The 13312-nt window shown below is 29.5% G+C and overlaps 3 protein-coding genes across 3 annotated transcripts; 2 read left to right on the top strand and 1 right to left on the bottom strand.

Annotated features, from left to right (window-relative positions):
• Positions 1–7485: 7485 nt before the first annotated feature.
• AstA (allatostatin A) lies at positions 7486–8640 on the top strand. The gene is made up of 2 exons (XM_065510635.1): positions 7486–7972; positions 8042–8640. Exons 1-2 carry the CDS (start codon positions 7537–7539, stop codon positions 8143–8145), a joined length of 540 nt encoding a protein of 179 aa, XP_065366707.1. The 5' UTR covers positions 7486–7536; the 3' UTR covers positions 8146–8640.
• Positions 8641–10007: 1367 nt separating this feature from the next.
• Positions 10008–10841, top strand: LOC135953688 (uncharacterized). The gene has a single exon (XM_065503663.1). The coding sequence runs from the start codon at positions 10008–10010 to the stop codon at positions 10839–10841; it is 834 nt and encodes a 277-aa protein (XP_065359735.1).
• A 166-nt stretch (positions 10842–11007) lies between these two features.
• LOC135959632 (putative nuclease HARBI1) lies at positions 11008–12503 on the bottom strand. The gene is made up of 4 exons (XM_065510623.1): positions 12347–12503; positions 11832–12270; positions 11495–11639; positions 11008–11430 (listed from the first exon to the last, which is right to left on the bottom strand). The coding sequence occupies exons 1-4, from the start codon at positions 12457–12459 to the stop codon at positions 11036–11038; spliced, it is 1092 nt and encodes a 363-aa protein (XP_065366695.1). The 5' UTR covers positions 12460–12503; the 3' UTR covers positions 11008–11035.
• Between the last annotated feature and the right edge of the window lie 809 nt (positions 12504–13312).

The following is a 13312-nucleotide window of genomic DNA, read 5'->3' as shown; positions in this document are numbered from 1 at the left end:
CTCCCATTTTGGGTGCTATGCCCTCTAATCTAATTCCGTCTATATTCAGCTAAACTACGCACAGTAATACGAAATTAATTTGCTAAAAGTTTAAACACTTTTGCAATTATAGTTCTGCAGAACTACAGAAATGCCACGCCCACTATTTCAATCCCGAACAATTTCAGTGAAACTATGCAAAATTATAAAAGAGCCATTTAGACTAAGTTTGAAGAATCTTGCAATTATAGTTCACAAAATATTTAGAAATAACTATTTACTTTGTATTTTTTTTTCCGGTCCGTCCCATTTTTGATTAAACTTCATGCAGTGATAAGTAGTTGATTCGTATGAAGTTTGAAAACCGTTACAATTATAGTACGCACATATTATAAAATAACTATTTACTTATGTACAATTACATATTTACACCCATATGCATAAACAGATTTATAAAACAAAATTTCCATTCAAAATTTGTTTTATAATCCGTTGACAAATTTAAAAATTGTTTATGCATATGGGAGTTAGAAAATATAAAAAAACACCTTCAAAATAGTATATTTTTGTGACTTTAAATTACTAAAGTCTTCTTCTTTGTTTTCTATAACAACTCTCATTTAAAACAGAGCGAAATCATACTGTTTAATTGTTTCTCTTATTTATTTACAACAACAAATTGGGCAAACACGCATTGCTTTGTTTACTTTTTTGCTTAAGGTTCACATGTACACGTTTTTGCATATGTGTTAGTAACATCTTTTAACGCTTATAACTCCTCAACTGAAACTGAACCGATTTCAATAAAATATATATTCTGCACTTCTGTGAATAAATCCCTTTAAAATGGTATATTTCTTTCCCAAATTGAATGTATAATGTGGGCGTAAAAGGAGTCTAAAGAAATCGACTTGCCTATTAATATTATGATTTTCCAAGTACTATTTGTATCTACAAAAATTTAAATAAAAATGCTAAGTAAATTGCTAAGATAAAATGGAAAATAGTAGCAATAATGTAACAGTAACATTGTTGGTCACATACAAAATTTACCCATATACACTTACTTTTACTTTCATAAAAAAAGTTAATCAATTTTCATATGTATTCAAGGATTTTATTTTCTGTCCTTCTAGTCTTTCTAGTCAAACAAATGTTAATTGTTTTTTATGGCCAATATCTAGAATATTTTCCATAGAAAACATGGCAAATAAAATGTTAATATTTATCGAAAACATTTTTAATCAAATGTGTTTCTAACAGAAAAGGATAACAAAACAATATTAAAAAGAGTGTCTAGCAAATATTTAGCTATTGAAATTGTTGCGTATTTTATAAACCATAAATTTATTTAAAACAAAGGTATTTTCTTAATACATTTTTTTTCCTGTTGTATCTATTTCATTTTAAGCTACTTTAGGGTTTTTGTCATTTTATTTAAAATTGCAAAAATATTTTCTGTTAAAGGATTCTGGCATCCTTATGGTGGGTAGGTGTCTGTGTGTTTCCACTAACACGTAAATTAGACAAGACAACAAGTGTTATGTGGTGGTAAAAATACCATAAATTCCAATGTGCTCTCAAATACTTTAACATGTCAGAACGTCAGTTTTAGTAAATATTTTTAAATAATCCCTTTCCATGAAAGCCACTCATCCCTCGTCCTTAGACACTGTTTGCTTTAAAGTCTTGAAAACAAAAAATTTCTTTGAAAAATATTGAAAAAAATAAAGCAATACTGTCAGCTAGTATATAGCAGCATTTGAAAGTGCAACAATTACACTTGGGAAAATATGAAAAGTAAATAAATACAAAGTGATAAGGTGTCACAGCTTGGTGAAAAGTTTAAGAAATTGTTTTGCTATTTAAATGCACTACTACTGACTACTGTTTAATGTCCTTTTAAATACTAAAATGATCCAAAAATCATCTAGACATAATTATTTGCCTATTCTAATCACGTCTCCTAGAAAAGTACATTGAACACCAAAATTTTCTTAATTTATTTGATTTATGGCCCTTAAACAATGTAAATTCTTTGAGTGTATCAATAGCAAGAAAAATATTTTCTTAATAGTGACATATTTTCTTTTGTTTGGTCTTGCATATATTTTTCCCATTTGTCTTATAAGAGTTTTGGAATATTTTTTTGCCACAAATACTTTGTTTTCACATTTATTTTGTTTTAAATAAATTCCAAAAAAAAGAACAAAATTTAATACCCGGCATCATTGTCACATCATGAAATAAACACAACGAAATGGTGCCATTGCTTCTGCTGTTTTAGACGCCGTCTTGTTAATACAACAAAAGCTTAGCTAATACGCCTTTAGCTATGCTACAAAAAATTTACAAAATAACAAGACAAACACACAGCCACACAGCCATATTAACACTTTTATAATGAGAGAAAAAAAAAGAACAAAAAATGCGTTAAAAAGGAATTGAAAAATATATTAAACTGTAAAAGTAAAAGTCTTTAACGCTAACGTACTTAACACTTAATACTTGTTAAGTTCGTAAGAAAAAAACAGCCAAAGAGATCAACAACTACTTTAAATCATCCTTGTCTGGTATTTACTGCATGTTATTTAAGCTTTTGCTTACTCAAGGAAATTACTTTGTTTAAACTTTTAGTTTAAATTAACAATTAATTTGGGCATAAACCATGCCTGCCCAATGACCTCCAAGTATTAAAATATGAATATAAAACAATTCTAAAACAAGATTAAGCACTGGGATTATGGCCTTGATATTACTTAATGCTGGTATCTAATACTTACTGGAAATAAAGCACAAAATCTTTTACAAAGTACTTATATTTCAGTACATAAGTATTTGAAATGAGGGAGAAAGTTCTATTTTATAAGTTATTTGAGACGGGATTTGTTAATTTGACATTTTGATTGATTTCCAAATATGTTTTGCTTGTTTTACTTATTTACTTGCTTATTCTAATACACATGTGTTTTAAATACATATTATGTATAATGTCTTTAAATACTAAGCAGTCTTGTTAACAATTTGTCAAATCAAAATTCGATTAAAATCAAATGTAAATACCAAGTTATACTCGTAGATAAACACTAGGGTGATCTGATTAGTACACAGATAAAACAGATTCGTAATAGCAACCGAATTTGGGCCTTATTGGCAGTTCTGGCTACAACATTTTAGAAGTGGTAACAAAAGTTTGTTTGCTTCTACCGAATTTCTTCTTTATCCACTGATATTCTGTTGCTAGAACCGAAAAATTCTATATTTGCAACCGAATCATTCGTTTGGCAATAAATTCGGTTGCTATTACGAATCAGTTTTCTCTGTGTATGGAAGCAAAACAAACTGTTTTTATCCAATTAAAAATTTAATTTGTTCATGTATATTCTCAAATATCAATGCAACCAAATTCAATATGATTTTCATGTTTCTTTAAAGGTCACATCGAATTTAAAAAAAAAAAAAATAATAATATTATCAATTCTTTGCTGGAAACACCCCAATATATAAAATTGTATTAGAAATTTGTATATTCTTCAACTGAAACAACTTAATAGTAGTTCATCACATGCAACCATGATATTAATCGAGTTTTTGAATATCAATGGTCAACCAAACATATACGTAATATTAACTATTTTTTTTTTGTAAATTAAACTCATACGTTATGGTGGCCTCTGGAAATAAAGAGTAGATTCTGTGTAAATTCTTTGGATTGCAAGATTAAATCTCAGAGCATGTTCTCTGTGACTATCTCCGTAGGGAGACAGTCATACTAAACATATCCTAAACATACTAAACATATCCTTCACCATGAGTGGCAAGATTATATATAGGTTTATCATTCCATTTTATTAATTATACCCTACACCACCATAGTGGGGAGGGTATTATGAGTTTGTGCAGATGTTTGTAACGCCCAAAAATATTAGTCTAACGCCCACCTTGAAGTATACCGATCGACTTAGAATCACTTTCTGAGTCAATTAAACGATGTCCGTCCGTCTGGTTGGCTGGCTGTCCATGTAAACCTTGTGCGCAGAGTACAGGTCGCAATTTTGAAGATGTTTCGATCAAATTTGGTACATATTATTTTTTCGGCCCAAGGACCAAGCCTATTGAAACTGGCTGAAACCGGTCCATTATTTCACCTAGCCCCCATACAAATGTCCTTCCGAAATTGGACTTTATCGGTCATAAATGTTTAATTTATACATGTATCTCCACAAATTGCCCTCCAAATAAGTTTCATATATACAAAATTTATGTCACCAAATTTTGTTACGATCGGTCCATAATTTGTCATAGCTCTCATATAGACCCGCTTCCGAAAATCACTTTAACGTGCATAAATCGCTTAAAAATGTTGGTATACTCACAAAATTCAACATAGTAAACTTTCATATAGAAATAAATCACACGACCTAATTTCATGGTGATCGGTCCAACTGGTCATAGCCCCCATATAAGGCCCACTTCCGAAAATCACTCAAAAATATAAATTATTGAAATTTTAAAAGAAAAATGTTTTTGCTCTTTTACTTAGTGTAGGGTATTATATGGTCGAGCTTGACCGACCATACTTTCTTACTTGTTTTTCATTTGCGATCCCACAAAGTGTATATATATTCTGGATCATTATAGATAGCGGAGTCGATATAGACATGTCCGTCTCTTCATCTGTCCGATTGTATGTTGAAATCAACTTGTCGCCTATAGACCCGGTTCGGTTGCTATTTAAAATAGTGAAAATCGAAACACAAATGGCTGAGAAAAAAACCAAGACAACCTCGATTTTTTTTACCTATTTTTATAGCCATTTCCGTTCAAATAACTTACATACATGAAGCATACATCAATATGTCGGGAATTCTTACTCGGCTCGGTTACTATTTAAAATCGACCCACAAATGGCTGAGATATAAGGAAAAACCTGGGACAACCTCGATTTTTGCCCTATTTTTGATCTATATCAGGATTACTAAGTCATTAATGTAGATAATATGGATATCTAATGATAGATATTTCAAAGTCTATTGCAACGATGTATATAAGGCTATAGTATGTTGGACCTAAAATGGGTCAATATCGGGAAAAATATTTTTTAATCCGAATTTTTTTTTTATAAAATTTTTTTTTTTTTTTTTCATAAATTCTTTTCCCAAAAAAAATTTTTAAAAATTAAAAAAGAAATTTGGAAAAATTAAAAAAAAAAATTAGAAAAATCTTTTTTAAAAACAATTTGTAAAAAAAAATTTAAAAACAATTTAAAAAAAATTTTAATTTTTAAGTGGTGAAGGTATATTCGATTCGACACAGCAGAATATAGCTCTCTTACTTGTTTTATCTATATCTGGATTAATAAGTCATTAATATAGACAATATGGATATCTTATGTTAGATATTTTAAAGACCTTTGCAACGACGTATATTACGCCATAGTAATTCGGATCTACAATGGGTAAAAATTTTAAAAAATATTTTTTAACCCGAATTTATTTTTTCACTAAAAATAAAATTGTCATAAATTTTTGTACTATATTTTAAGTATAATTTGGTGAAAGGTATATAAGATTCGGCACAAAACTGCATTTTCTAGATAAAAGATTTCAGATAGAAAAAAACGGTTAACTGGTGGATCTTCACTATTATATATAGTGTTTTTTTTTGGTATTACTAGAAAAAAGTAGATCGAATAATATGTTTAAAGGTGAACAAACAGAAAGTTTAGATCTAGATCAGAAAAATACGTCAAACCTATAAAGCATTATTTTAAAATTTGTAGCTTCTATTTTGAAACATTTTTACAATATAAATTTGACAATTTCTTACTACCAACATATGGATTTCGAGCCAAAAGAACTGCTCATTTTTTGAGTCCAAGAACGAATCATGCCATTATCGGATACTTTGTTCCAAAGTAAAGCGTATCCAGAGAGAGCGTTCTGCATCGATCAAAACAAATAGTATTCGGATTGAGCAAGGTCTGGACTACAAAGTTACTTCATTCTAAATACTTTTTAACAGCTATTGTAACTTGTGGCCGAGCATTGTCATGATGAAATATTACTGTTTCATGTCTGGCCGCATATTTTGGGAGTTTTTCGCCATATGCTCGTTTTAAATGAGTTGATTGCATTCGGTACAAGTTCCATGTGATGGTTTGGCCAGATTTCAGCAGCTTATAATAGATAGGACCCTTTTGCTCCCAAAAAATACAGAACATTACCTTAGCGCAATGGATATTTGTCTTTGGTGTCGATTCGGCTGGTTGGCCGGGCATCACATACGATCTCTTACGCTTCGGGTTATCGTAAGTAATAATTCGGTGTAAAAATGATTTTCTTTAATAGCTTTCAAGCATTATTTCGGACATGTAAAATCATCATTCAAGGTCTCTCCGCTTCAATTCGTATGATACCCAATTTCTCTGTTAATCGAAAACTCGCAAACGTTTTGAAATTGCAGCTTCAGTATTTGCCAATAATTTTGCAAGCTCTTGTTGAGTTTTATAAAATTCTCCATGGAGTAATGCCTCCAATTCTTCAAACTTATTTGGCTGGCTTGGGCGATCTTTGTCTTCCGTGTCATAATCACCACTTCTGAACCGAAAAATCCATCCAGCTTTGTTGAGCAATCGGTTTGCTTCAACGACACTTTTTTTAAAAAAAAATAAAGAAGAAAAGCAAAACTTTCTTAGTTGTCAAAAAATGTTACATCTTCGAAGCAAAACAAACTTTACACTATAATATTTAATAACTAAGTGAGAATAAATGGCAGATATGTACCCTTCAAAATGATTATTACAATCATGCGAATCATAACTTTAACATATTTTGTTTATCGCAATCATATAAATAATGACGGTAAACATAATATTCTTAAAAATCTTGTAAATTTTTTAGTGGTTACAATAAACTATATTTTTTATCTGCGAGTTAATACAAAAAATTTTTCCAATTTTCAATTTTAAGGAATTCAAAATATAGGAAATATTATGTAAAATAGGAAATTTTTTTCTTTTGCCGAAAGCTATTATGTAATATACGCAAATTAGTAATGGCTATTAATTAAAAATTATGATTTTTATATCTTGAAATCTATTAAAAATTTATATTTTTTTTTAAATTAATATTCAAAGTCTTTTATATATACAAATTGTAAGTGAACCATTATATATTTGGATACTTAAAAGATCCAATTTCTGTCATTGAACACTTTTAAGTAGTTAAAACAATTTTGAACCATTTTTAGTACAAAATTGTCCAAGTAAAAGCTAAAGAAATTAAATACATAAAACTATTGATTTCAATAACAAAATAACAATAAAGACATCATTTGTTTAAGTACTTGTTTGTAATAGGTACTTTAAAAATACATTTAAACACCCCAAAATGTGTTTTACCTTAATTCAAGTGACTGTTCGGCATCATTACATATCTACACATGGGAAAAAAACAAATTATCTAAAATATTTAAAATCTCACCCCAAAAAAAATGTATTTTTAGCTTTAAAACTCAGCATTAGCAAAACGTTTGCTTTCCTTTAAAGCAATAACCATGAATAAACGTTTCGTTAGCCTTTTGATGATGGCCTGTTGGCTTAGTGTGGCCTACAGTGAACCCAGCTATGAGGATTCAGCCTCTCCAGTCAACAGTCCCAATGGCGGACATCAAGCCAACTCATTGTTTAATACAAATGCTGATAGCAATATGGATGGCGATGGTGTGGATGGAATGGTAATTGGTGGTGGTTTGGGAAGTAAAGACAACTATGACAAGAGAGTGGAACGTTATGCCTTTGGTTTGGGCAGGAGAGCCTATACTTATACAAATGGCGGTAATGGCATTAAGCGATTGCCTGTGTATAATTTCGGTTTGGGTAAACGGGCCAGACCTTATTCCTTTGGCTTGGGTAAACGCTCAGACTATGAGGACTCGGATGCTCAAATTGCTGAAGATATAGATCGGGCTTACAATGCTGCTTTTATGATGGGTAAGTGAGATTATACAATATATATATTTAACATATTCAAAATAATTAATGATTTTTATTTCCCTTTAGATGAAAAACGCAACCGCCCCTATAGTTTCGGTTTGGGTAAACGCGATCCCTTGAATGAAGAACGTCGGGCAAATCGTTATGGCTTTGGCTTAGGACGTCGTTAAATTATTATGTAAAACTGCAATCCACCTAACCATTCTCTGTTAAACAACCTTAATCAATTGTATATTTTTTTTGACATTTCATTCTTTTAAAACTAATCAAAGTGAAAAACATTTTCAATCTTTCCCAAACTAAATTTCGAAATTGTGTGTGTGTTGATTCAAAAAAAAAAACATTTCCTAAACAAATTCAATATCCAGCCAAAATTCCTTCAATTAGTTTTAATAGAATCGAAATGTTTTAAAAGAAAACTTTAATATAAAAATTTGGAAAATGAAAAAATATTTAAATAAAAATTGTTTTATTTGAAGGGATAGTATTATTTATTGAATGATTGTGTAATAATGCTAAAAAAAACAAAGTATAAATATAAAAAAATTAATTTAGTTTTAAATCATATTTATTATTAAAAGCAAATGTATTTATTTAATTTATGTGTAGTTTTTAGTATGAGTGCCATTTCCAAATAAAGAAAACTTGAAAAATTAAAAAAAAAATTATTTGTTTTTTAAACAATTGCAAAACATTATTGTTTAAAATAAAAAACAATTAAAACATTATGTTATAACAACAATTAGTTTTAAGCTTAATTAATCAAAATTCAAAATCAATTAAAATGGAAAATTTAACAATTTCCATAACATGCAATTAAAAGAAATTAAATAGTCAAATTTTAAATGTTTTCATCAGTGTCATCCAATAAAAATTACCAGGTTTTTTTGTGGATTATTAAAAAATTAACATAAAAAATAAATAAACTTATTAATCAATTATAAAAGACATCATTGCATTCGTTGTTATGTTTGCAAAAACAAATTCAAAAATAAAAACTAATACCTTAAACTAATAAACAAATTATTGTATTATTAATTGTCATAAATAAACAAACAAATAACTTTGTAAATAACGTTTAACATTCATGTATAATGATATCAGACAAACAAAAACTAAATAATTAAAAATAAATTATATATACGTATAAATACTAATATTAATATATTAAAAACAAAATAAATAAATATATTTAAACAAAAACGTAATACATATGTAAAATGTCAGTGTCCTACCCAGCACTTTAATTTGTCTTATTCATAACATGGCCAGATATGGATTTTATATGGGAATTTTTTTTATATTGCTTGATAAAAACAAATTAGACATGATGTAGGCGAAAGCGACCTCTAGTGTTGAGTAGTTTTATATGTGCTTTAGTCAGGTTTTCTATCTTTGGTGTGTGTCTTTGCTATATCAATAACTTGAGAATATACAGTACCCCTCAAACTATAATTTCAATTTAATAGACCTACCGAATACTATTATTACTTAAAAATATGGAAATCAGATTATTAACTACATGTAATGTTTTTATACCCTACACCACCGTAGTGGGAGGGTATAAGCCGGTTGTGCCAATGTGTGTAACGACCAAAAATATGAATCTCACTTTTAAACGATGTCCGTCCGTCGGCTGTCCATGTAAACCTTGTGAGCAAAATACAGGGGGGTTACTGTGTAATTCGATTCGAAACAAAAATTGTACGAATTCGAACAAAACAAACTGTGTAATACGATTATCGCAAATTTATTTCCGAACGTTCGTACATTTTTTTTCCCTTTTCGTATTCGTGAATATCCCTTTCGGAAATGCAACTGTGTAATACGAATACGAATGCCAAAAACGTTACAACTGTTCGTATTTCATTCGAAAGACATTTTGTTAGTGAAAGTGTACAAAAATAAAAAATGTAAGTATTTTTTTTTATAAAAATCATCAAAAATGTTATTAAATTTTATTTTACTTGTATTACTTCCAAGGAATGCTCAAAAAACAAAGTCGCATACAAAATCCAAACAATTTGAGTTAATGGTTGAGTTTATGGTGGAACATCCCGAACTGGCTAAAGGACACATTAACTCCCCAGAAGCAAGAAGCAAATCACGGCATTTATGGGAAAGATTAACGCAAGCACTGAATTCTGCATGTTTTCCTACACGCGATACAAATGGATGGAAAAAAGTGTGGGCAGACTACAAAAACCATATAAAGGTCAAGTGCAAGCGTAACAAAATCGGCATTTCTGGAACCGGCGGAGGACCTAGTAGTTACTGCGCACTTACACCACAAGAACAGGAAGTTTGTGATCTCCTTGCTATAAATGTATCCGTCCATGGTATGAGTGGAAGAAAAGATTTTGGTGCGTCAACACCAACAAACACTGGGCCATCAACAAGCCTAGCCGAAATTATTGCTGAAAATGATAATGTGGAAGAAAATGTTCATGTAATGGATGATTCAATTGAGACGGAGGAGCATAACGTCGAAAATTTAAATGTTAATACTTCCCATAGACCTAGAAGAAATGAACGTTTAAGCAGCAAAGAAAGCTTGATAAAAAAACAAGTTGAAAATCAAATAGCTTTCCAAGAAAATTCGTTGAAAGTTTTAAAGGATATTGATATCAACCAACAAAATAATAATAAATTTCTAGAAGAAATCAGACTGGATATAGCTGACATTAAAAGATATTCAAAGAGAAAATGTGACATAGAAGAACGCAAGCTGAAGCTTGCAAAAGAAAAGTTTGAATTCAAAAAGAAAATTGAATTGGAAAAAACCAAGAGGAAAATAGTTCACCTTGAATTAAAAAAACAAATGTTTGATTTAGAATCTGCAAAATATAATAAAATGTCTAAATAAGTTTTTTTTATCTAATTATGTACATATGTAAATCTATTTTTAATTTTTCTTTTTTATTTTATTTTTATTTTGAATTGAAGTTAATTTCCTTTACAACATGAATTTTAGTTTTAACTTACCTTAATGAATTTTTTAGTTTTTTTTTTAAATAAAATACAACTGTAAATATGAATGTATATACGTAAATCTTGTTTTTATTGGTTTCGTTGCAAATTGTTTCTTATTGTATTTCTAATACTTTTAGCTAAATTGGAATAATTTAGATTGTCTTCATTATGACTTATATTGCTTGGTTGAGCACTTTCATTTTCATAATCCCTTTCAATACTTGGAGTGTCCACTTTAAAATCCAAACATATGTTATGCAAAGCGCAACATACATTAAGAATTTGAACAGCCTTCCCTGGTGTATAATGTAATTCTCTTGCTGCCAATAAACAACGAAATCTTCCTTTTAAAATTCCGAAAGTCCTTTCAATGATAGATCTCCCTTTCGAATGTTGTTCGTTAAATACCGACTCTGTTGAATTTTCAGAAACATTTCTGTATGGTGTTAAAATCCATGGCTCAAGTGGATATCCTGAATCGCCTGTGTTGTGAAATGCTTGAGTTGTTAAAACTTACACCACAAATAATCAAAACTTTTATCTTACCAAGAATTCTTGTTTCTGTATCACCATTTTGATACTTTTCTATTAAAAATTGCCTCTCATTGCATAAACTCCAAATATGGGAATCATGATTTGCACCACCAAAACGTCCATTAACAGCCCTTATATACATTTGATGATCACAAACCTAAAATAATTTACATATACATATATTATTACCATTAATGAAAACCCATGTATAAAGTTTTTTAATTTTACAGGAGCATGGTTTTCCATAGAACCTAACGATATGTATGTTTAACATTTATAATATATAAATTATGTTTATATAGCAAATAATATATATTAATAATATATATTTATGTACATTATAACTTACAACCATTGCATTAATGCTGTGCTTTAATTTTCTTCCTAAATACAAATGTTCATCAATAGTTGGTTTAATAATTTGTATGTGAGTACCATCAACTGCACCTATAACGCCTGGTATTCCACACTTATTATAGAAATGTAATTTGGCATCCCGTTTTCTTTCATCTGTCATTTCAAAAATGATGTGTTTTGGACAGAGAATATCTTCTATCGCTTGACACACTTCTGCAATACAACTAGAAATTGACTGTTGTGATATTCCTAGGAGACGATCTTGGCCAATTTGATGTTGGTATCCACCTTGGCCTAAAAATTTTAGTGTAGCGGCTAATTTCAGCAATGGTGGAATCGCTGTGGACCTTTGAGGAGAACTTAAGTGGTCCTCAATGGAATTAAAGACATACAGAAAGGCATCTTTGTTGAGTCTAAAATTTTTAATAAAGCTAAGATATATACATATATATATGAATTTATGTAATTCTTATAATTTCTTAGAATATGTGCATAATATTTACTTACTTTTTTTCATTAAGAGCCAATATGTTGCAATTGTCTCTTATCAATTTCCGTTGGACTCTTTCTGGTAGAGCATCGTCGTCACTGTCATCCATCCACAGATAAACACAATCCATTTTATGGTATATTTAAACCCTTCTATTTATACGTTTTTAATACAAAATAAAAAGTTTTAATTTATTTAAACGTTTTTACTACAGAATATTTTTTTTAAATTTGTCACGTAAAAAGTGCTGTCAAGTTTTATCTTGGTTAATTTTGACATTTAAGATCAAGTGCTCCCAAATATTTGTTACTTTTACCCGCATACATATTAATACTTCGCTGCAAGGTATTCGAAAGTGTTAGACAGTACAATTTAATTTTCGTATCGAATATGCCATTCGAAAGATTTTCATTTTCGAATCGAATTACACAGTAACCCCCCAGCTCGTAATTTTGAAGATATTTCGATCAAATTTTCACCTAAGCCCCATACAAATGTCCTTTCGAAATTGGACTTTATCGGTCATAACTGTTTAATTTATATAGGAATCTACACAAATTTCGTTATATATAAGTTTTATATATACAGAAATCATGTCACGTAATTGTATGATGATCGGTACATAATTAGTCATAGCTCCCATATAAGGCCAACTTCCGAAAATCATTCACAAAAATAAATTATTGAAATTTCAGGCTTGGCTGACCCAACTTTCTTACTTGTTTTTTTTTATAAAAGGATGAAAATATTTTTTTATTTTTAAAATTTTATTGGTCTGAAACTATGTTTTAGTGCCCATAAGCTAATCTGTTTGCGTTAGTTATCAATTAATAATATGTAGATCGAATTTATTGCTTATATTTAGAATTGATAAATACGAAAATACACGCAAGATACAAATATTAACGAGATATAACCCGAATAATATAACCCTCATTAAATACCTACTGGTTAACTCTTCTTTACGATTGTGACACGTGGAA

The sequence above is a fragment of the Calliphora vicina genome, chromosome 1 (assembly GCF_958450345.1).
Source record: "Calliphora vicina chromosome 1, idCalVici1.1, whole genome shotgun sequence".
NCBI lineage: Eukaryota > Metazoa > Arthropoda > Insecta > Diptera > Calliphoridae > Calliphora > Calliphora vicina.
This window is presented reverse-complemented; position numbering and strand designations above follow the sequence as displayed.